This window comes from Canis lupus, chromosome 19 (genome assembly GCF_048164855.1).
Source record: "Canis lupus baileyi chromosome 19, mCanLup2.hap1, whole genome shotgun sequence".
In the NCBI taxonomy this organism is placed as follows: Eukaryota; Metazoa; Chordata; class Mammalia; order Carnivora; family Canidae; genus Canis; species Canis lupus.
Window position 1 is genome coordinate 3,197,853 of NC_132856.1, and position 23,633 is coordinate 3,221,485.

General features: G+C 55.6%; 1 protein-coding gene across 3 annotated transcripts; it reads right to left on the bottom strand.

The window, feature by feature from the left end:
- Positions 1 to 1,163: 1,163 nt before the first annotated feature.
- TPRA1 (transmembrane protein adipocyte associated 1) lies at positions 1,164 to 19,012 on the bottom strand. 3 transcript variants are annotated; one of them, XM_072784862.1, is made up of 11 exons: positions 18,725 to 19,012; positions 10,485 to 10,626; positions 10,192 to 10,324; positions 7,695 to 7,781; positions 7,522 to 7,594; positions 7,336 to 7,415; positions 6,686 to 6,796; positions 6,469 to 6,529; positions 6,170 to 6,272; positions 6,006 to 6,086; positions 1,164 to 4,033 (listed from the first exon to the last, which is right to left on the bottom strand). In XM_072784862.1, exons 2-11 carry the CDS (start codon positions 10,607 to 10,609, stop codon positions 3,790 to 3,792), a joined length of 1,098 nt encoding a protein of 365 aa, XP_072640963.1. In that variant the 5' UTR covers positions 10,610 to 10,626; positions 18,725 to 19,012; the 3' UTR covers positions 1,164 to 3,789. The 3 variants fall into 3 exon arrangements, with proteins under 3 accessions (XP_072640963.1, XP_072640964.1, XP_072640962.1); XM_072784863.1 differs by lacking the exons at positions 10,192 to 10,324; positions 18,725 to 19,012 and adding an exon at positions 17,815 to 17,864; XM_072784861.1 differs by lacking the exon at positions 18,725 to 19,012 and having other exon boundaries at positions 6,710 to 6,796.
- Positions 19,013 to 23,633: the final 4,621 nt, after the last annotated feature.

The following is a 23,633-nucleotide window of genomic DNA, read 5'->3' on the forward strand; positions in this document are numbered from 1 at the left end:
GCTTTCTGGGGCATGGAAGAACAAGATCAAACTCCCACTGACGGGGATGGAGAAGAAGGTGAAGTTCAGGAAGGAAAAGACACAATTACCATCTCAAAATATTATCCTGTCTCCCACAAATGACCCCTTGTAGGGCACGTTTTGATCCTCACATGTTTTCATGAAGACCAAGTTTGCTGGGGTACCTGGGTGGCTCAGTTGGTTAAGCATCTGCTTAAGCATGGGCTCAGGTCATGGTCCCGGGGTCCTGAGATCGAGCCCCGCATCTGGCTCCCTGTGGGGAGCCTGCTTCTCCCTCTGCTTGTGTCTCTGCCTCTCTCTGTGCGTCTCATGAATAAATAAAAACTTAAATAAAAGAAGAAGGAGAAGAAGAAGCCGCCGCCGCCGCCGCCAGTTGGTTGAAGTCCAGTGCTGGTACAGCAGCACCACTATCATTAGGGACAGGGCTTGTCATTTTGTGTATGTGAGCATCCTCAATGAATAGCTTCCCAAAGTCACCTCATCATCCAAGATGGCTGCTGGAGTGTCCATCTGCATCCCAGGAAGAAGGAAGGACAAAGCCAGGAGGACCAAAGAGCAGAGCTCCTAGCTGAGTTGGCTCCCTTTAAGCAGTCTGTGCTAAAGAAAGTGTCTCATACTTCTGCTAACAACCCACTGAGCAGAACTCAGTCACATACGTGACTGCAAAGGGCCAGGGAACCTTACCTTATACCAGGGTACTTCACCAAACCACAAAACATCGGGGCGTGGTTACTAAGAGAGGGAAAATGGGTATTAGGTGGCAACCGGTCATCTGCTAGCCCGAGTCACTCTGAGGGACTTGAAGGTCAGAGAGAAGACATGACTGCCCAGGATCCAGAGCCCGGGAGCAGCAGCAGTCGGGAAGTTAGACTGGAGCTTGGGTCACATATGGTCAACTCCATCACTATACCCAAGCTTCCAGAACCCCCCACATTTGGCATAGTGCTTGTTACCATCCAGATACAGCACACAGAATGTGGGCCTAGCAGAACAGAAGTGAGCAGGGCTTTTCAGGAAAATTTAAAAATGTGAGGGCCCCCCGTCGGTGAGGCTGTACTGGTAGGAGTTAAAACCGGCACAGCTGCTTTGATGAGGGTGCTGGTTCAGATTAGGTTCCACTGCTAGAGAAAAACCCAAAGTGGTTTCAACAAAGTAGACATTTATTTCTCACTCGTCTTCAAAAAGTCATCCTGAGGTATTGAAAGTCCAAGGCTATCGTGGATGCACCAGGGTCAGGGTATGGGCTCCTTCAATCTTGTTGCACTTCCATGAGAGGCTTCCATGCCCAAGTCACTCTGATTCCAGATGGCTGCTCTGATGCCAGCCGGTGCAACCACATCCTGGGCAGCAGGAAGGACAGAGCCTGTCCATCCTCCATAAGGAAGTCACATGCATGCTTGCATCCCATTGGCCAGAACTTAGTCACACGGACACACCCACCTGCAGGGATCACTGGAAAATGTAGTCTTGTTCCAGGAAGCTGTGTACCCAGCTTTAAAAAAAATCAGGGATTCTATTACAATGGAAGAAAAGGAGGACACATTGGAGGACAGCTATTAGCCTCCGCCAGAACACTGTGAGACTAATTAAAACTAATTAAGACTGTATGCTCCAGTAATTCCACGTGCATGAGTTACCAAAAGCATATTTATAAGGATTTTTGTCACTGCATGGTCTGTTGTTGCAAAATGTATCAGGAACAAAAGTCCATCCCGAGGGGACTGGTTAACTAAATTGCCATATATCCATAATGTATGCAGCTGCCGGAGCGGAGCGCAGCAGCTCTGCTACCTGACACAGAATGATCCCAAGATCAAGTGTCAAGCGAAGAAAAAAAATCTACAGAACATCTACACTCCCAGAACAGGAGTAATATACGTACACGTGTGAACACACACAGGCACCTGTGGATGCTTCTGGGGCAGGGGGTGGAACAACTGAATGAATGTCAGGGCAGGGCAGATATCCACATCCCAACGTATACCTCCCCGCACGAACTTCTTTTTTTGCCATGTACATATTACTTATTAAAAAACAACTTTAAGATCAGAACAAAAAGTAGCAGGCTCCTAGCCTCTTTTCTCCTACTGGGGCCTCCCCGTTGACACGGCTGTTTGCTCAGGCACTGCCTCTCGGGTGACATAAGTGTCCACGGCTGCTGGTACTGAGTGAAGCTCTGGACTGGCCTGTCCAGTCCTCCCCATCTGGCCAACACTTGCCCTGCTGGGAATGCCCTGCGGGCCTCCTGCCCCCACCCACCAGGCTTCCGGGAATGCTCTGAGAAGGAAACTCTTGGTGGCCCCATGGTCCCAGTGGGCCCAGGGGGAGGGGGGCCCAGCAACCTGCCTGTGCCTTTGCACTTGGTCTTGCCTGTGCCCATTGACAGGCCTCTGGGCCCCGGATGCTGGGGAGCATGGCACACGGGCCCCACAGTCACGAGCCGCCTTGGAGCTGGTGCCCTTCACATTCTGCCGCAAAAGAGGGCTGGCATTGAAGGCGGGTGCCAGGCCTGACCCTCAGCAGCCTCGTGACCCTGAGACCTCTTCGTCTCTGGCGGTGGGAATGACATACCTGGCACCTCCCTTCTTCTCCAGCTACCCAAAGACTCAAGGCCGAGCTGAGCTACAGTGGCAGCAACATGGGGCACATGACACCTCCCTCCTCTTGTTTGCAGCTCGCTTTTTTCTGGCTTAGGCCCATTTTTAGCTTATCCCGATTCTTACTATGTCAGTCCCTGTCATCCTACCTTCTGAGTGCCTATCATGTGGCAAGCTTGACTCTAGGGGCCAAACACAATAGTGTTATCACTACTGTCCCATTCGCATCTGCAGCAACTCCTGCTACTTCTAAAGTCTTTACACCAGCCCCCGCAAGACACGCCTTCTCGTCCCCATGTTACAGATGGCGAGCTGGAGCTGGGGTGGGGAAGCGGCCTGTCCAGGAGGGCAGAGCTGAAGGTGCAGAGAAAGGGTGGGACCTGCAGGGCTCACTCCAAACCCCAGGCTCCCCAACAGGGTGGGGAGACGGCAGCTCACAGAACCGTGGTTCACTTTACACATCCATCTTGTCTGCTCCAACGGGGCCCAGGAGATGGGAGCCCTGGAATCCAACTGCCCTCCCCCGCCACTTCCCCAGCAGCCAGCCTGGGGCCTGTGCACGGGCCAGGGTTCCTCCACTGAGCAAACGAAGGAGCCCAGAGCCTCCCAGGGCTCAGGATGCAAAGGGACCTGTCTGGACCTCTGATCATTGCCTATTCTCGCCCCAGCGCTCAGGTTCCCAAGAGGAACTGGCCTGAGTATTCCTGCAGAACCTCCACAGCTGCACCTCCTGCTCCTTTTGTTTTTTATTTAAAAATAGGTCAAGAAAATATACACACTTCAGCCCACCTGCCAGAGTGGGCTTTGAGGAGGCCAAAGCGCCACGGGGAGGAGGCAGAAGGGTGAGAAGGGCCAGAGCAGTCCTGGGTGCCCAGGCTTTGGAGAAAGGAGGTGCCCTCAGCTGGCCTAGCCAGGCCTGGCCCTGGGAGATCAGTGTGTGGGCCACGTTGCTGAGCAGGGAGACAACAGGTGGAAGGAAGGTGGAAGGCGGAGGCAGCCCCCAGCTAGAGCAGAGGTGGCTAAAGACACCTGGGAGCACAGAGGGCAAGACAGGGCTGGCGTGGGCTCCTGCCCACAGAAGGTCCCATGACCTCGTCCTCCTCACCAGGGGCTTCACACTCAGCCTGCCCTCCACAAGCCCCCGCAGGCCTTCCAGCCATGGTGGCCACACTTAGGTATTGATAGCCTTCCAGCGCTCACTGTCTGTGCTATTGATGCTGCCAGTGTGGCAGGGCATGGAAGCAATGTCGTCCAGGTAGGCCACCCCACCAGCAGAGTCAAACTGGGTGCTGGCAGCTCCTGCTGTCTCCAGGCCCTCCCGCCGGGCCACAGCATAGGGCTGGGGCAGGTGCATGTCCGGTTCCTCAGTCTCGTCCACTTGGCATTTGTAGGAGAAGAGGATCTTGGGCTCCGAGCTGGTGGGGAGGAGAGAGGGAGAGGGGGGCCCCATGTGTGGTCAGGGAAGACTTCCTTCTCTGAACAATAAGGCTTGCTGCCTAACGGCCACCTAGAGCTCCCCAAAGCTTGGACTCTGGAGTCCAATGGGACTTGTTTTAAAACTCAGCCCTTGTGTGAGTGTGGGCAAGGACTTCTGTGCCTGCTCCTCACTGTAAAATGGGTGCAACTCTGACCTCAAGCCTCTTTGCAGAGGGCAGAACAGAGGCAAACTCTGGCCTGAGGTGCTCAGCAAACACCAGCTGCAACCTCCACCCTTGCAGCCTTTATGACCATAGGATAACTCTGACAGGGAAGCACTGCACCCAATTTTCAAAAGGAGCCTGAGGCCAGGGAGATGAACGCATGTGCAAGGTCCCACACAGATCAGGGCTGGGCTGAGAGCCAATCTAGCCCATCACCCCACCTCTGATGGCCTCTCTCGGCTTTACCCCCTCAGATTCCCCACCATCTCCTCAGACCCAGCACTCCTGTCACCTCAGAGGCCCAGGCTCCAACCCTCCATCCCACATATCCCTAACATCCTGTCTCCTTAACAAACCTCCAAACACACCAAAGTGCACTTCACCGGATGCTCCCCTACAACACCCACCCCCCACATCCCTGCCCCTCTCCCCAGCCACTCCCAGCTCAAGTCCGTGGGTGTGAATGTGGTGATCTGTGTCTTCTTTGTTCCCTGTCGTACCTGGCAGCTGCAGCAGTGCCCAACACCTAATAGGTGCCCGTGAATGAGCTAATGTATTCTAACACGGAAAGTAGCAAATGTAGAACAATTTGCATAGACACTCTCTTGTGGGGAAAGTGTGTCTATTTGTGTTGCATATGGAATGTGTATATGTATGTGTGTATGCGTAGACGTGTGCACGTGCATGAGTGCGTACGTACATGCGTGTGCACATATGTGTATGTACATACGTATTTGCACGCGCATGAGTGCGTACGTAGGTACGTGTGTGCACATGCTTGAGTGTGTATGTAGATACGTGCGTGTGCATGCATATGTAGATATGTGTGTGTGCACGCACACGAGTGCATAGATACGTGTGTGCACTTGCATGAGTATGTATGTACATGTGCATATAAGCGTACGTACATACGTGTGTGTATGTGCATGAGTGCATATGTAGATACATGTGTGTGCACACACGAGTGTGTGTATATACGTGTGTGCACACACGTGTGCGTATGTATATACGTGTGTGCATGTGTAAGTACATAAATACGTGTGCGCACACGCATGTGTGCATGCATATATACGTGTGTGCATGTGCATCTGTGCAGAGATACGTGTGTGCACATATAGGAGTGCGTATATAGATACATGTGTGTGCACACATAAGTGTGTACGTAGATACGTGTGTGCACGAATACGTACATACGTGTGTGCATATATGCGTACGTACATACGAGTGTGCATGCACATGAGTACGTATGTAGATACGTGTGTGCATATGTAGATGTGTTTGTACACGCATGTGTGTACGTAGATACATGTGTGCACACGTGCATGTATATGTAGATACATGTGTGTGCATGTGAGTGTGTATGTAGATACATGTGTGTGCACGTGCATGAGTATGTACATAGATACGTGTGTGCATGTGCCTGTGTGCGTATGTAGATATGTGTGTGCACGCGCATGTGTGCATACGTATACGTGTGTGCACGTGTAGGTAGAGACACACTTCATGCGCTGAGTCCTGCCGGATACCTGACCCTGAACTGGGAATATAGGCTGAAGAAACTGAAGCCCTGGATGTGCAGACGCAGGAAGCTGGGTGCAGTCCTGCCTGCAGCCACACGGGGGCGCCCGCGGCCCTCAAACCACCAGGTGCCGGCGTTGAGCAGGGTGCTGGCTCCCACCCCTGTCCTGCGCCCCCTGCCTGCACGCCCCGCCCCCGCCCTCACTCCCGTTCCCGTGAGAAGACTCACCCAAAGAAGCCCCGGAGGAAGGCCACGTAGATGAGGGGCGCAAAGAAGCTGAAGTAGAGAAATGTGGTGGCATCTACACAGCTGCAGGGCAGGAGGAGCAGTCAGGGAGCAGCCCCTCTAGATGGGGCCCGGGCTTGGCCTCCCCCTGCCCCCGGCCCACCTACCACAGCCCCTCGATGATGTCTGCGCAGAGCAGCGCGCTTCCCAGTCCCTGCAGCAGGTTGAGCAGTGCCAGGATAGCCGCATACACGTAGAAGCTCCTTCGCGCTGGGGGGCAGGGGGCCATGAGCTCCTGCCCTCACCTCCACCCTTCATCCCCAGCGTGTCACCTGAGACCCTTCTGGGGCCTCAGCAGGACACCCTCCCTCTCACCAAGGGCTCTGCAGCAGGGGAGTCACAGTGGTCCAAACAGACCCCTGCCCCACACCCAGCCCTATCCCAGAGCCACCCACCAGCTGCTTACACGGCAGGGAGATGCGCTCCTTCAGCGGGGTCTTGGGGAGCATGACCACCAGAGAGTAGACCTGCAGACACAAAGCAGGATTGAGGATGCTGGGGACCCCGGGCCCAGAGCAAGCCCAGTACCAGGACATCTAGGCCTCCGCCTTAGGCTCGGAGGCTCATCCAGCCACCCCAGGGTGCCGAGGCCTGGGAAGCAGGGAGGGCACCCTCAGCCTCACCAGGAAGAAGAAACAGGAGCTGACCAGCCAGAACTGGCGGCCCCCATGCCCGTAGATGTTGAAGTCCTCAGCAGACAGGTGGGCATCAGGGTACAGGATCTCCAGTGTCCCCTGTGGGAGCAGGTGGGGAGGGGTCTCAGTCTCCTGCCACCTGGGGGCCCCTGATACAAAGCACCCAGAGCTCTCCACCACCCCAAGCCCAGCTCCCCAGCCGGGCCTTCAGAGTTCCCTGCTCCCTGCCCGCCTAGCTCCTGGGGCTGGGACAGGGCTGGAACAGGGCTGGGCAAGACATAGTCCCTGTCACATCTAAGCAAGGAGTCTCCAGATGTATAGCTCTCAGTGGGGTCTGCACACCTGTATGTCCCCTACCTGGGCTGCCTGTCACTACAGCAGGTTCTAGGCATCCTCCCCTAACCAGCCTGGCCTATTGGATTGGACTTGGGGCTGCATGGGGGTGAAGGGGCAGACCCTGCCTTGTTAACAAGCACCCCAGGTGATTCCTTAGGCGCATTTAAAGTCTGATAGCACTGCACCTAATAAACATTCAAATCCGGGCCCAGAACCAGGGAGCAGTGGATGCATGGCCCTCAGTGACCCCTGGCCTCCTCCCGGGGCCCCCACAGCTGCAGCTGCCCCACCTCCCCTCTTACCTGGGTGACAGAGTAGGCCAGGGACAGCACCGTGGTGATGGCCAGCACCCGCTTGATGCTTGACTTGCTCTCCAGGTGACCTGAAAGAAACGTGCTGGTCAGTGAGCGGGAGCTAGCCGGTGACCATTGGGGTCGGTGCCCGCTAGGGAGGGACGGGGAGAGCGCTGGCCCCAGCAGCACACGCACCGAAGGCAAGGCCCAGGATGACCACACTCAGCTCGATGGCCAACAGGAAGAAGCGGGTAATCTCCCACAGGATCTGGACACAGAGTGGGCAGAGGGTCAGCCTGGGGGCCTGGCCACCCCGCTCCCCAGCGCCCCGCCCCCGCTCCCGCCCTTGTCGGCAGGCCCGGCCACACCTTATCAGCAACAGTCGCAGCATCCGAGGTGCTGACTGTCATGGACACCACGGCCCGGGCGATGCCCACCAGCGCCACCACGAACACCTGGTGGGCGAGAGTGAGGAGGCCATTATGGGGTCAGGGACAAGACCTCTGGGAATTGCAGGGCCTCTGCAGGAGTCTTGGATTCTTTGAGAATGGAAGAATTCCAAAATAAAAGAGTCAGGAGTGGGATGTAGAGAGGTGGGGAGATCCTCCACTGCTGGTGACCTCGGGCCTGGCCCTTCCCTCTTGGGCCTCAGTTTCCTGGCTCAGTGGCAGCCCTGGAATGGCTAGCAGGTATGCTGTGGACGGCTCAAATGCCAACCCTGCTGCTCCTGGCGTCTCTGACCTCAGCCGAGGACCCACACCTCCATGCCTGCCACTTCCTCACCTATGAAATGGGGCAAAACTAGCACCTACTGAATCTGATGGTTGGGAGGAGCGAATGGATAAGTACATGTAGCAGAAGCAGGCCTGGCACCTGGTAAGGGCTAGGCACATGCTTGCCTTTAGTGTCATATTAGCGCTCTTATTTCCAAGACAAGGGGGGAGGAGGCTGCAGGGAAGAAGTCTTCAGGGACTCGGAAAGGCTGCTGCCCCAGCACGTCTAGCAGAAGTGCCTGTGCTCAGCTTCGGCGGATCTTGTTGCCCCAGGATCCACTCCCTTCCTCTGGCAACAGCCTCCTTCCTCTCCCTACTGCTCACATGACTCGGGGGGCTGACACCCCCTCCTGGCTTCAGAGACTGGCCTGAAACCCAGGGCTGACCCTTTGGCACATGCCATTCCCTGATTTGCAGAGGGGGGTGGGACCCAAGGGAGTCTAGTAATAGGCACAGCCAGGACACCAGGTGCAGCCACTGGAAAAGGAAGCTGGCTGGGGGGGGGGGGGGGGGGTAGGGGGTAGGGGCCCAAGCCCAGAGCTGCTGGGGCTGCCCAGCTCCACCAGCATGAGACTGCTAGAGACATGGCCATCAGAGAGACTCCAGCTGAGCGGGAGACAAAGACTGTGCTCCCATAGCCTCCCAGAGCCCCTGAATCCAGCCATGCCTGAAGCCCTGGGACTTGTCAGATTCTCTATCAGTACGTTCCCTACAGCTTCTGTGAATTTAACTTTGGTTTTCTGACACATACAAACAGAAGAGTCCAAATCCATACATGGTCTGTGCTTTGTGCCACAAAAACCATGTCGAGGCCTTGGGGAGGCTGACGCCACTCAACAGGGCAGGTTGTAGGAGCAACAAACTGCCATGTGCCTACTGTATGCCAAGCTGCCACCGAGCTAGAGCTACGCACGATGTATTCTGTGGTGCTAGTGGGAGTGCCCCAAGCTAACGCAGGCCCAGCACACATGACACAGGAAGGCCAAGCCCCGGGTCCAAGGTCACTCAGCACAGCTGAGGTTCGGGGCAGTCGGCATGAGTCTGTGCTCAGCACTGTCTCCTGAGCTCTCTAGAAAGAAGTCTCCCGAAATAGGAGGGCAGAGGCAGTGCTGGCCCTCTCTCATGTTCCTGGGCATTGGCCCTGGGCCCCTTCTCCCTCCACGCTCTGCCAGAAAGGGCATCTGCCTGTCTGCTGTATCTGTTACATAAATACAGTCACGAGTCAGAGAAGTGGGGAGAGAAGAAAGAAGGCCTCAATGCCCACCCTGGGGGGGGGTCCAGGTGGCCCCCAGTCCCTGGGGCCTCCACCGGCAGCCTCCAAGGGGTCCCTGCAGCCTCACCTGCTCGCCCACTGGCAACTCCTCTGAGAAGTGCTGAGCCAGGCCATGAAGAGGGGGCCCAGAGAGCCAGAGCTGAGGCAGAGGGGAGGACTCCAGAGCCAGACAGCTGGTACCTGCACCTGGAGCCCACTCCTGGGGTGGCCTTCTCAACCACAGCCCTGCCACCTCCACCTTGGGCAGCCCACATTGGGGCCGCTGAATGATGAGAACTTGGGTCCTCCCAACAGGCAAGAAGTCTGCTCCAAGGAGGTCTCACAGAATGTGGGGATGGATGGCTGGATGGACAGATGGAAGTGGCAGTGGGCATCCTTCCAGCAGCCAGCATCTCCTCCCCCGCCCTCTATGAAGGACTCCCCAGTTTTCCTCCAGGGACCACCCCCCCCCCAGTCCACATGGTCTGGCTCAACCGACCCCACCCTCCCTGCAGGGCGCAGTGACTGGCTCAGGGAGCAACCCAAGGTGGGCCAGTGAGAGGGAACCTTCCAGGTCTCCACCAGCAGCACCAGGACAGAGGTCCTCTTCTGCTGGCGCTGGCAGGGAGGCGGGATGTTAGCTCACAGCTGCTCTTGGCTATGTTGGACAGCAGGCAGGAAGAGCAGAGATGCAGAGAAACAGAGCCCTGATGGTGTCCATCAACCCCCAGATCCAGCCACGTCTGAGGCTGGTTTTCAAGATAGAAGCAGTTACTGATTCCCTTTTTTTACCTAAGCCAGTTGGAGTTGGGTTTCTTTCACCAGTTGGAGTGAACTCACCAGGATATAGAAGGTGATAAAAATGGGGCTGGAGGTGACACGGATCTTGGCCCGAGCGAATGGAAGCTTCCAGAGCAGGAAGATGAAGAAGAGCACATTGGGGATGAGCAGCAAGAGGTCCCAGTACCGGACCCTAGCAGATGGGCACAGAAGCCAGCTGACCGGTAAGGTCACCCCGACTACCACCCACCACACTTGCACACATGCAGGCATGCACACGCGCACACCCACACGCATGGGGGAAGCCCACTTACACGCAGCCAGCCTGCCCTGCAGGGCCGTGGCCACCTCACCTGGAGGTGCCGATATCCTCGTAGAGCAGCAGCAGACAGCGATGCGGCACACTGATGTTGGGTGCCATGGGTGGGGGCAGGGCTGTGCTCCCATTGGCCCAGACCACCTCTTCCGGGGTGTCCATCCCACAAGCAGCCAGCCCTGGGGGAGTGACAGCCCCCACGTGAGGAGTGCCAGGGCTGTGTGGCCGTGGGGTCTCTGGTCCCAGGTTCCTAGTGGAACCTGAGAGCCACGACCTACATTGGGCTGGTGGGCCACACCCCCCACAGCAGGCAGAGGGTGAGCTGTGGCTCCCACACATGCCATAGCACAGTCCCCAGACAGGGGCTCAGTCCTCTACCTTGGCCTATCTCATGACCCCCAAACAGTAAACGCCACCCCCCAGTAACGGAGCCTTCCCCTCTGACAGGCACAGCAAAGCAAGCTACTCAGCGTGACCCCAGTTCATCCCTCTGATCCTGGGGACTCAGGGGACAGGGAGCAGAGGGGTGAGGAGCCCCTGGAATGGGGCTAACAGCAGTGTCCACCCTGGAGGCTGTAGTGGGCACTGATGTGACATCTAGCACCTCCTACAGCCCACCCATGCCAGTCCTGAGTCCAGACCATACAGCCAATATAGGGCCCAGAGATAATGGTGTGCATCACACAGCCACCCAGCGCCAGAGGGGGCGTCACACACACCTCCGGTGGACCACCGCCCTGTCATCCTCTGCTCCACCCTGGAAAGGGAGATACAAATAGGGGACCAGGGGGCATGCACTGTGCCAAGGAGATACACAGGAAGTCTGTAAGCAGAGGAGAGGGAACGAGAGGCACTACAGAGGGGACCACCATAGAGGGGGCCACTGCAGAGAGAGCTGTGTCTGCAAAGGCAGGGATAGGGGCTGCGAGGAGAAATGGGAGTCAGCAGGGAGGCCAAGGGCCTCAAAATGAGAGGTTAAGAGTCCAGCCTAGGGGCAACTGGGTGGCTCAGCAGTTGAGCCTCTGCCTTCGGCTCAGGGTGTGACCCCGGGGTCCTGGGATCAAGTTCCACATTGGGCTCCCTGCAGAGAGCCTGCTTCTCCCTCTGCCTGTGTCTCTGCCTCCCTCTCTGAAGGCTCTCATGAATAAATAAATAAATAATCTTAAAAAAAAATAAAAATAGAGTCCAGCCTAGAAGATAGGAGAGCCAGTGGCCTGGGGCACTGGGAGCCACCTTGGACAAGGTGGGCTCCAGGCTGCTGGGCTCTCAGGGATAGGAGAAGGAGCTGGGCCCATACTGACAGCAGCAGGGACCTCCTCAGGGAGCTGAGCGGGTGCAGGGCAGGTAAGCTAGGCATGGCACCAGGACAGAATAGATGCTAGCATTAAAGTGATGACTTGTGGGCAGCCCCGGTGGCCCAGTGGTTTAGCGCCACCTTCGGCCCGGAGTGTGATCCTGGAGACCCGGGATCGAGTCCCACATCGGGCTCCCTGCATGGAGCCTGCCTCTCTCTCTCTCTCTCTCTCTCTCTCTCTCTCATGAATAAATAAATAAGATCTTTAAAAAAATTAATTAAAAAAATAATAAAGTGATGACTTGAACAGATTAGGCCTTATGACTTGGCATCTCCACTCCTGGGTACATTTGTAACAGCCCCAGGCTAGCAAGAGCCCAGATGCTCATATCAGTGTACACACACATACATGGCGGTGCTTGGGTACACAGTGGGATGGAGAAGAAAGGACAGGCTACTGCTGTGGGCAGCACCATGGAAGGGCCTCCCGGATATGGTGCTGAGCAGGGCCAGCTACAGGTACACACATGTGGTCTGCCCCACGCAAAGATTCAGGTGAGGGTCACCTTTGTGGAGGAGGGAGGGCATGGGGGGAGCGGAGGGGACCACAGCTGCTGGTGCTTGATCGGGGCGGGGGGAGGTGTACATAGGCGTGCTCACCGTGGCAAAATCCACTGAGTCATCCACCTATGATCTGTGCACCTTTCTGTATGGGTTACTTGTCAGTAAGTTTTTAAAAAATTAGAAAGATGTGTTCTGTTTATACTTCAAGAGCACATGTCTCCCGTTTGGCAAGGAGCAGCCAGGCTGCTCAGGCCCTGTTGGCAAGGACCCCCAGCCAGCCCCGAACAGCCACAGGTCCAGGGCAAGGGCTGCGGGGGACACAGCAACATCCTTGCTGCCATTCCAAGCCATGAAACGTGAGCACTGCCTCTGGCCAAAAGGGAGTGGGGACTGAAGCAGGTGGGCAGAGACCTGGGATTCAGATCCCTTTGTCCTTCTCTGCAGGCCACTTGATGGCTCTGGGATCACACCCTCATCTGTGACCGGAGGGAAACGCGCCTAACACATAGTACGTCCAGAGAAAAAAAGGCATTCCTCACAAGTTCCCCCACCCGCAGCAGCCTCCTAGGAGCAGGGGATGAGGCTAGGAGCTGGCACACGGCTGCCCTGGGAGGCTGTCATTCCAGGAGGGGAGGCAGCCAGCCAGCAGGAAAACCAAGTTAACAGAAGAGTGCATGGAACAAACACTAACACAATACAGACAGCAATACTAACACAATACAGGGTTCCCATAATCCACCTTCCCCTTTAGTGCTGGAGCCCATGGATTTTAGCTCACACACGGCTTCCCAGAATAATGGCTACTTTCCAAGCTTCCCTTGCTACTGGCTATGGCCACATGACTGAATTTTATCCAATGGGAAATGAGTGGTTAATTTAACAAGTTGGTCAATTTCAGGCCAAGCAAGTCTCCTTTCCTGTTGCCTGGAATAGGGATGTGGTGGCAAGAGCAACAGCAGCCATCTTAGACCACAAGACTGAAACCATGTACTGAGGATAACACAGCAAAGAGTGTCCGGGTCCCAGACCCAATGGGCCTCCAGGAATATCCTGGATCGCCTGCACACAGACTGTCATGCGATACATAGGAATAACCTACCTTGTTATCTTGACCTTTGTTTCAACAGCTAAGCCAAAACCTCAATGAATATAAAGAGGTGCTGCTTTGGACTGGATTATTGGACAAGCTGACATGTGCACTAGATCTAAATAATTGAGAAAGAACCAGACTTTGGGGATGCCTGGGTGGCTCAGCCAGTTGGGTGTCTGCCTCCAGCTCGGGTCATGATCCTGGGGTCCTGGGACCGAGCCCTACATCTGGCTCCCTGCTCAGCGGGAAATCTGCTTCCTCTCTCTCCCTCTGCCCCTCCCCTAACTTGAGCATGCTCAGTGTCTATCAAATAAATAAAATCTTTTTAAAAATAAAAATAAATAAAAAAATAAAAAGAATCAGACTTGGAAAAATCTGGACAAAGAGCACACCTGGGGAGAGAAGAACAAATGCCAATGCCATGAGGTACATACAAACAGGCATGGCCTGTCCAAAGGGCAAAAAGCAGGCCAGTGTGGCTGGAGGTGAGATCAGAAGGGTTGGCAGGGCCAGGTTACACACACAGCAATATGACCACATGCGATGTGATTCCATCCTAAATGCAATGAGAAGGGTGTCATGGGGCAGCCCGGGTGGCTCAGTGGTTTAGCGCCTGCCTGCAGCCCAGGGTGTGATCCTGGAGACCCAGGGTCGAGTCCCAAGTCGGGCTCCCTACATGGAGCCTGCTTCTCCCTCTGCCTGTGTCTCTGCCTCTCTCTTTCTCTGTGTCTTGTGAACAAATAAATAAATAATCTTTTGTAAAAAACGTAAAAATTAAAAAAAAAGAGAGAAGGGTGTCAAGAAGGCAGGTGACAGGGTCCCATTTCCATGCAGAGAATCACTCAGGCTCCTGTGGAACATGGAGCAGAGCAGCGGCAGAGTGGGGGCAGGGAGATGGGCAGCCACTGTACCAGGGCAGCGGGAGGACATGGCTTGACCACTGGTTGCAGCGGGCGTGGAGTGGAGGGATCTGGGTCAGCCAACCCGACCAGCTCACAGACACGCCGAGGGATTGAGGAAAGAGAGCAAGGATGCGGTGGCTTCTGGCCCGAGCCGCTGGATATTTTGCAATGGCTAGGCAAATGCTGCTGATGTGTCCCCACCAAGCACTGCCTCCTCCTCCCTAGCTAGCAAGGGGCTATTTTATTCCAGGACCCCTCCACGATGTTCTGCTGCACAGGCAGGGGCCCCTGGCCTGGGCCAGAAGCTGAATCTCAATTACCATAAGCCAGTGGCCTTGGGCAGGGACCATGCGAAAGAGTACTGGACACCCCAGCAGCACACAGGGTGCTCCAGCTTGACACCGGGACTGTGGGGGTGGGACTCTGGCTTAGCTATTGAAACAAAGGTCAGGATAACAAGGTAGAAGGTTAGTCCTGCATATAGCACGCCAGTCTGTCTATGATTTCTCATGGACAGTGGCCACGGCTGCCAAATGTCCTGCAGCCTGTGGGACCATTCACCAACTGGATGATCGTCTTCCCCTCTGCCAACAGTGCCCTGGAGAGGGCCTGTCAAAAAGGGTGTTCTCCTCGCCGGCAGCTAGGTTAGGCAAGGACATGTGATGAAATAGGGGGGAAGTCTCCCAAGAAACATTTTCCTTGCTGACCGTTAGACATCCTCAAGCCCCTTCTTTGCACCTGCAAGTAGCTGTTGACGGTCTGATGTCTGAACTGCAGCCATGCTGAGCATGGGGAGGCTACAGCTGGCAGGGGCTGTGGGAAACCCCTCAAGACTTCTGGTAACCTAAAATGATGACCCGTAAGTGACTGGCGTCAAAGGAGAGAGATTCCACAGCCCCTGGAGCAAACTTCTGGCCCCAGCAGCCCAACGCCAGCTCTGGCCTAGGGCAGGGTGTCCAGCAGCGAGTGTGGGCCAGGAGGGGCAGGCCCCAAAGAGCAGGCCAAGCACCCAGCAGCCACTGAAAAGCTTAGAGGTCCCTTGTGATGTAAAGAAGCCAGCGGGGAGGATCAGGGCCAAGGAGCAGGGGAGACTCAGGCAGGGAGTCTGAAGGGGGAAGCATCATTTGGTTTTGCCTGTCCAAGCACCTCATTTTTCCTGAGTCGGGGGGACTCTCAGCTCCCCCTGTCTCTGTCCATAAATGAAGCTGAGGTTCAGCTGATTCAAGCCCTTCACAACTCTGAGGAGTGTGCATGGGATCTAAGCCTGCCCAATCGGGGTGCTCCACCGCCCTGGCCAGTGAGAATCTGCCCTGAGACTTTTGCTGTCATTGTTAGGAACAGATGCCCTTTCCACTAAAAGTGTCATAGCATTATACGGAGCTGTACCACTTTGACCCCACACATGGCTACCCACCTGAGGACAAAGCCAACATAGAGGAATGACAGGTGAAAACACATCCCTCATGTGAGCCCGTGGACACATAGCCACACCTGAAGTTAGACCTACCCCTGGACTCCCTTTTTAGTTATAAAATCCGACAAATTCCCTTCTCCGCTGAGGTCCTGTTGAGTCTGATTTCTCTAATTCACTAATGAAAAGCTTCCAGCTAACACATTTTATGGAGTTGGGCAGATCTGGGTTGCACTTCTGGCTCTGCTATGTGACCTTGTGTGAGTCATTTCTCTCTGAGTATCACAGGGAAAATAACACCTACGCAACAAAGTTGTAAGGATCAAACATAAATGCCTACACGATGTCACACCAACATAATTGCTGCTTTTTTTTTTTTCTTCCCAGACAAGGGCCTGGTGGATGTAGAGGGAAGAAGGATCTGGTCCTAATGCAAGGGCCCCTTTCAAAGGACAGTACCAACTGTTCTCCTGCCGACTTGGTGGCAACAGCAGAGCACACTCACTGAGCCCTCCCACCCAGCTAGTGAGGGAAGTACTCTGGTTACTCTCACGGACAAAGTGGGGGGCCCCAGCAGCCACCTGCCAGGTTGTCATCTCCAGTGCCCAGGCCCCCAAGTGGCGACTTGCCAACCACCCCTCTGTGGGCATCGGTTTCTCCACCTATAGATGGAAGGCTCTGGGCTCCGCCTGGAGCCATGCCTCTCCCACCTGAGTGTCTTGAGGCGGTGCAGGTTCTGATCCAGCTGGCCTGGGGAGAGGCTGACAGGCCACATTGCTAATACAATCCCAGTTGGGGCCTGCCGCTCTGCTGGTCAGAGAAGCACTGTTGGCTTATGAGGCTCTTGGCCATACCAGATTGCCAGTGTGTGTCAAAGACTGTAAAATAACTAAAGCAATGATTAAAATAAAATAAAATAAAATAAAATAAATAAATAAAATAAAATAATAAAATTAAATAAATAAAATTAAATTAAAAATAATAAAATAAAAATAAAATAAAATAAATAAAATAAAATATAAAATAAAATAAAATAAAAAAATAAAAGAAAATAAAATAAATAAAATAAAATAATGCACACCACCTGCAGACCCAGAGCTAAGCACGTTACGTGTGGTGACACACTTACCTATCACACCAGCCCCTACATAAGAGAACTCTTACGACCATTGTACAGAGGGGGAAAGGAGAGGCACAAAAGGGATAAGTCGCTGGCCCCATATTCTCCTCCCCGACCTAGGGCGAGCTCCGGGGCTTGGGGGCAGAAGCCTGGGCGGTAACAGAGAAGGAAGGGGTCCGCAGGCTCAGGCATGGGGACAGATGACGGGACGGGACAGAAGATGGTGGGAAGGCTGGCTGAGGGCAAGGGAAAGAAGGGGCAGAGGCCAGACTTGAGGGATGGGGAAGGGAATTCTCAGAGGAGTTTCTGGGATGCTGAGTGGCCTAAGGCAACCCCAGACCTCTCAGAACCAGAGAAACTGGGACAGACTGTTTCTTCCACCTGGGAGGGACTCTCCTGACCTTGTTAACATTCCAGAGGCCATCTTCCCACCCACCACTGGGGCCTCCAGCTCCCTCCCTCCCTCCATGGCCAGCCTATGGGGCAGGACACCAGGAAGGCTCCAGTCACATGGTGCCAGACCTGCAAGGAGCCCCTGGACAGGATCCTCCCTTCTCTGAGCCTTTTCCATCTTTCATCTGTGCAATGGGATTGACCAGGACCACATGGAAAACCCCAGGAAGATAGAAAGCCTTGAGCAAAACAGAGAGGTTATATTTCTTAGTTGCTATACGGCCCCTCAGTGCTCCCAACCCCTAGCAGACTGTTAGGCTTCTAAACTCTGGAACCAGAACAGAATAAGAAGGCTACATAGGACGGAGGCCAACCCCTCACCCTTCAGCCTTGGGGGTGGGAGGAGGTAGATGCAGTCCTAGTCAGGCCACTCCTGGTGCCCTGCCAGCAGCCCGGGCCCGAACCCCCCAGGATGAAGGGAAGACCCGGGCCCCTTCCCTCACCGTTCAAAGCCCAACCTGATCTGCCCCTGCCTTCCATCCTCCAGCCCCTGACCTCCACCTTGCTCTCCTCGCTGCTACGCGTCCTCTCACCTCAGGGCCCTTGTGCTGGCTGGCCCCTCTACCATTCAGGGCCCTCCTTGACCATCTCTCACAGCTAGCCTGCCCTGTATCTTCTTTACAGCATTTGGCCTCCATTAGACATGGCCCTAGCTGCATGTTTATGTGTTTGCTGGCTGCCCACCCCAGGCGTGCTCATGACCCAAACCCCTAGAATGGCGCCTGGCACTGAGTAAGTTCTCAACAAAACGTCAGAATGGGACAGATGAATCTCCAGCAGAGTGCAGCCAAGCCCTCTGCGGAGTAGAAGGACCGCTGGAAGGACCCCACAGCCCCATCCGCACCACAGAGGAAGCCGCGCTCCGGGCCTCCCAGAAGGCCCCTCCTGCAACAGCAGCCCCAGCAGCCCCAGCAGCCCCAGCCCCGTAAACCCCAGCTCCCCTGCCCTCTGGGGCTGCGGAAGGCCACAGCGAGCTGGAGGCAGGTCCTGCCGGGCTGTCCGTGGACGGGGCACAGCGCAGACGCAGGGCCGCAGAGCCCAGGTCCCCTCCTGCACGGCCTCGAGCCGCAGGGTGCCCCAGCCCTCTAGCCCGCCAGCCGGCCCGGCGGCTGCGCAGGAGCGCGTCGCCTCTTCCTGGAAGTCCTCCCCCGGGGCCCCCCGGCCCTCGGAAACTTCCCCACGGGCCCTCCGAGGCTGTCACTCCGGGGGCAGGGCGGCGACAGGCGGGCTGGTCCGGCAGCCCCGCGCCCCGCGGCTGTCGCAGGGGTCACTAGCCGTCTCCGCGCTCGCGAGCTCCCGGCCAGGGAGGGGCTGCGGACGCGGCAGAGGCGGGGGCGTCCCTGGAGCGCTGGTCCCGCCGCGGCAACCCGGTGGCGGAGGCCGACCCCGCGGCGGGCTTCAGGACCGCGGCGACCGGGGGGCGGGAGAGGGCCCCCTCCTTACCTGAGGGCCCCGGGCCGAGCTCAGGCCCCGCCGCCCGGGTCGCTCATCCGCCAGCGCAGTGAGCCGACCTGGCACAGGCCCGGGGACTCCGGCCTCCAGCGCCCTGGGCCGGCGGCGGGGCCAGGAAGCGTCGCGCAAGAGCCGCGGGCAGCCGGCCCCGCGGAAACCGGGGATGGGCGGGAAAGGGCGGTCAGCGCGCCGGGCCCCCCACCCCCGAGACAGCGGCAGCCCTTCCCCGCGGCCGCGACCACCGGAAAGCAGGCGCGCGCGTCCTTCCCGTGCGGCCAAAACTGCGAAAACAGCCACAGCCCCTACTTATAGCATCCAGGCCCGCCCCCAGGCCCCAGGAGCCTATACAAACGGAGCCACACCAGGAAGAGGCCGCAAGCCGCGGACGGAGCCAATCAGATCCCGAGGGGGCGGGGCGACCAGCTGACCCCTTAAAGAGACAGCAGGCGGGCCCCGCGGGGGAGGGCAGGCTCCCCGGAGTTGGGAAGGTGTCGCGTGCCTCGGCGGGAAGGCGGGCGGGCCCGCGGGCGTCCGAGCCGAGGCCGCTCTGCAGCTGTCCGCGGGCGCCTGGCGCCGGCCTGCGCTCCTCCTCCGGGGCCGACCGCCCGGCCGCCCGGGAAGGAACCTCCGCGGGCCGCCGCCTCGGGCGCCCCGCAGCGGCCGTCCGAGCGGAAGACCAGTGACCGGGGGTCACCTGGCCGCGGCCGGAGGGGCAGGGGCAGGGTTAGGGGCAGCGCCTCCGCCTCCCCCGCGCTGCTCCGCGTCCACCGTCCGAGCGCACCGCCCCCCGGGTTTCAGGCACTCGTTTTCACAACCACCTTGCAGGGCGGTCCGCAGTGGTCGCCTTTTCCGAGGCGGAACCTGCGGCTGGGAGACGTTAAATAACTTGCCCAGAGCCGCACGCCTAGGAAGTGGCAAAGCCTGGACGCGGGGGGTCTGAACCGCCCCTCCTGTCATCTCGGATTTCCACAGTTCTTCAGGCACCTTCCTCTGGGTCCCTGATTGCCCCATTCTGGCGCTCCTGACCTCGTTGCTGTGTTCACTGCGGGCAGCCCTAACGCTGGCCCGGTGGCCCTCCTGGTCCGAGTCCTCCTTCCCACCCATCCGACCCTCAGCGTGCTCAAGCCACGGTGCTTTCTGTTTCCCTTCCTTGAATATCCCCAGCTCCTTCCTGCCTCCCACTCTCTGCATCTGCCCAGTCTGGCTGGCTCCGTGTCACATGACCTCCTTGACACCCTAGTAACTGCAGTCTCTGTCACATAATGCCCCTTTATTTCCTTCGAAGCACCATCTAACATGATTATATTCATTTACTTGCTTCCTAGTTCATCAGCCACCCTCCACTAGAATTGTCAGTGTAGTGAGAACAAAACCATGTTTGTCACATTCCCTGCAACATCCTGAGGCTGACTCCCTGCCTGGTGCAAATGGCAGACACCCACTTATCACAGGAACCCCAAGTCGCACCCCCCGTGATGACACAGCTGCTTCACAGTTGGACTGAAATAAGATTGGCCCCGTTCTTCTAAAACTGGAGAAGGTTAGGACGTCACCACCTGGTGACCATCCAGGATTTGGTTTGTCTGGGACTTTCCCAGCCTGGACGGTGGTCGGGGTGCACAGTTTCTGTATCAGCCGGGAGGGACTGTGCTCCACACAGATGCCTGCCTTCCTGAATGGGCTATGGGGGGAGTCGGGGTCAATTTCTAGAGTTGCCAGGAAACTAAAAGCATTACTACCACTCACATTTAATTGGCAAAAACAAGTCCTGGGCCACTCCTAACCTCAAAGGAGCAGGAAACTTCCTTCTTACCATGTTCCAGGAAGAAGAAATGGACAATCTGTGACCAGGCCAAAAGACTGCCCTCCATCTTTCTTTTTTTGTAAATTTTTTTTTCAGACAGTACAAACTTTCTGGGGGGTGGGAGGAATTTGATTATTATTGCAAGGGACAATTCTGCATTCTATGTTCTGAGTTTTGGGCCTCATGTGTAGGTTTCTGCAGGATTTCAACTTGTGGAATAACTTAGGGTATCTATATCATCCCCTCCCCTTCAGGGCAGAGTCAGGGTCTTATTCACTGCAGTATCCCCTACACACAGGACAGAGTGTGGTATCAGTGAAGGTCAAGAAATGGTAGTTAAGGATCTAATTCTCAAGTTCTCTTCCTTGCCCTGCACCAGGCTCAGACGTGATCATCCTCTCTGAACCATGGCTGTTACAGAACAGGGCTCCCTGAGAGAAATGGAAATCTTCAAATGACAGAAACAGCATGACAGTGCTCAGCTATCAGAAGAAAAGTAAGGTGCAATGGTCATACAACCATCGAAGCCAAAGGAGCAGCCAGCAAGGCTGAATAAACCTCTGGGTTTGGCTGGCAGTGTGCCCACATGGTTCCTTGGTCTGTATGAGGGGAGTTTTCCCAGAAGTGAAGGTCAAGTGCAAGTCCCTGAAACTTGCCCCACCCACCCGCCTCAGGCAACACAGTAAGTAAAAAAACAATATCACATAGCAGGAGAAATGCAGAGATTAGTGCTCCCATGAAGATCTAAAACATATGGAATTGGAGATAGCCCCCATCATATCCCTAATTAATGCATCAGTCTGACCTTAAAACAATACAGAGAATGGTAGTGGATTGCTGCAAACTCAAGCCAGGAGTAGCCCCAATGACAGCTTCCGTGCTAGTGTCCTTGCATGGAGCAGCATGACCTCAGGTACCCAGGGGCTGGCGTGCAATCTGACCATCTGTATCAGGAACCACTGACATTCACAGGGAAAGACAGCCACTCACATTTATGGCCTTGCCCCAGGCCAGTGGTCATAACATAGTCCAAAGAGTCCTGGCCATCTGAACCCTTGACAGAACGTTTGCGTTAGTTCACTGTATCAATGACATCCTACTAATCTGGCTGGCTGAACAAGAAGTAACAAGTAAATGAAGACCTAGATGAGACATAGGTGCTCCAGAAGATGGAAGATAACTCCTGTGAAGATGTGGGGGCTTGCCACCTCAGTGAAGTCTAGTGGTCTGGGGCACACCAGGACATCCCTTCCAAAGGAAAAATGATTGCATCTTGCATACCCCACTCCAGGGAAGGAAGCACAATGCCAGAACCCACTCTTTGGGTGCTGGAGACAGTATATTCCACATCTAAGAACTCTGCTGTGACCCATATATCTCTGGGCGACGTAAAAGATTCCAGCTTTGAGTATGGCTCACAGAAAAAGGCTGTCTCATAGGTTGCAGGACCCAAGGATCCTATAATATTAGAGGCATAGGTGGTGGGTAAAGATGCTGTGTAAAGTTTATGGCAAGCCCTCTCAGGAAATCCATAATGTACACCCCTAGGGTTCTAGAGTAAGGCCAGGCCACCTATAGTGGAGAATTATATACAAATTCAAAAAGCAATTCCACTAGGTTACTGGCCCTTCATAGAGATGACTAGGGGATGGCGAGTGACCATAAGGCCAGAGCTGTTCCCAATGAACTGGGTTCTATCAGGCTTGCTAGGTTGTAAATTCAGGTGGGCCCAACAGATCATATGTGATCCATTGTAGCTCTTCCATCATCTACCACAGTCCCACCGGCATCTCTCCCTCATTCACACCTATGACCTGCTAGGAGGCCCCTCATGACCAGTTGACAAAGAGAGAAAGCTAGGCTTAGTCCAAGATGAGCTGACCTCTTCTCTGATGCATTGCCTAGACAAGGAGCAGCCAGACAGAGATTTTGAGGATGAAAACCCCAAGCTGAAGGTGGGAGGAGGCTTGTCCTTGATGATGTCCAGTGCTGGATGCCTACTGAGGTAAGAAAAATAAAGCCCCAGGGTAATGTGCATCCAGAGTGAGTCCAACATGACTGTTGCCTGGGATCCCCAGTTCTCCACTGGGGTCCCAAGTTCTCAACTCTGTGGGCCTGTTCGCAGGGCTGGCTGCCTGTGTGTCCTCAGAATATGGCAGCTGGCTTCCCTCCAAGTGAGTCATCTGACGGAGAGAGGGAGACAGAGGAGAGAAAAGGCACAATCTTTTTATAACTTAATCTCTGAAATGACATCCAGTCACTTCTGTCATATGCTGTTGGTCACACAGACCAACTCTGGTCCATGTGGGAGGAGATAACCCACAGGTGTGAGTAGCAGAAGGCAGGGATCACGGGGAGGGGGGGGGGGCATAACAGAAGCTTCCCCCTACTCTCTTCCGCATTTCCATTTCTCCTACCCTCCTCCTATTAGCATGTAAACATGCCCAAATATCTCTCATCTCAAAGAAAGGCCCTTCCTAATCCCCACATCCCACTTGTTACTTCCCCCTCCCACTGCCCAACTTCCCCAAAGAGCTGTCCACCTTCACCCTTATTACCTCCCTGCACCCTCCTCAACACACACCAATGTGACACCTGATGCTGATCTGGCACAGATGTGCTATAGCTGGGGCCACCCATGGTTCCTGGTCCCTACCAAACTTAACCTCTTGGCCGCTTGTCACCTGCTGATCCTATCTACCATCTTGACCCCCTGCTGGAAAGCAGCCTCTGAGATGGTCCTGATTGATCCCCTCCCCTCAAGAGTGCGCTGAATGCAGCCACTTGCATCTAACAAACAGAAAATGGCAAAAGTGATGAGCCATCACTTCTGGGACGTGACTTCTGTCTCATATGGCCTCTCTCCCCCTATCATTCACTTGCTCTGAGCTAAGCCAGCTGCCATGTTGTGAGATGTCCTAAAGAGAGGCCCACCTGGCAGGGAAATAAGGAGGCCTCCACCCAAGGGCCAGTGTGAAATTGGGTCCTCATTCAACAGCCTGGGAGGAACTGAATCCTGCCTCATGAGGGAGGTGGATCCTTCCCAAGCCAAGCCTTCAGGTAAGACTGCAGCCATGCCAGCACCTTGATGGCAGC

Excerpts from the sequence above, each read along its gene's own strand:
- TPRA1 (XM_072784862.1), bottom strand. The coding sequence starts at position 10,609 with ATGGACACCCCGGAAGAGGTGGTCTGGGCCAATGGGAGCACAGCCCTG. Across the intron at positions 7,782-10,191 it reads TTATCACCTTCTATATCCTG|GTGTTCGTGGTGGCGCTGGT; the intron begins GTGAGTTCACTC and ends CTCGCCCACCAG. Across the intron at positions 6,530-6,685 it reads GCTCCTGTTTCTTCTTCCTG|GTCTACTCTCTGGTGGTCAT; the intron begins GTGAGGCTGAGG and ends TTGTGTCTGCAG.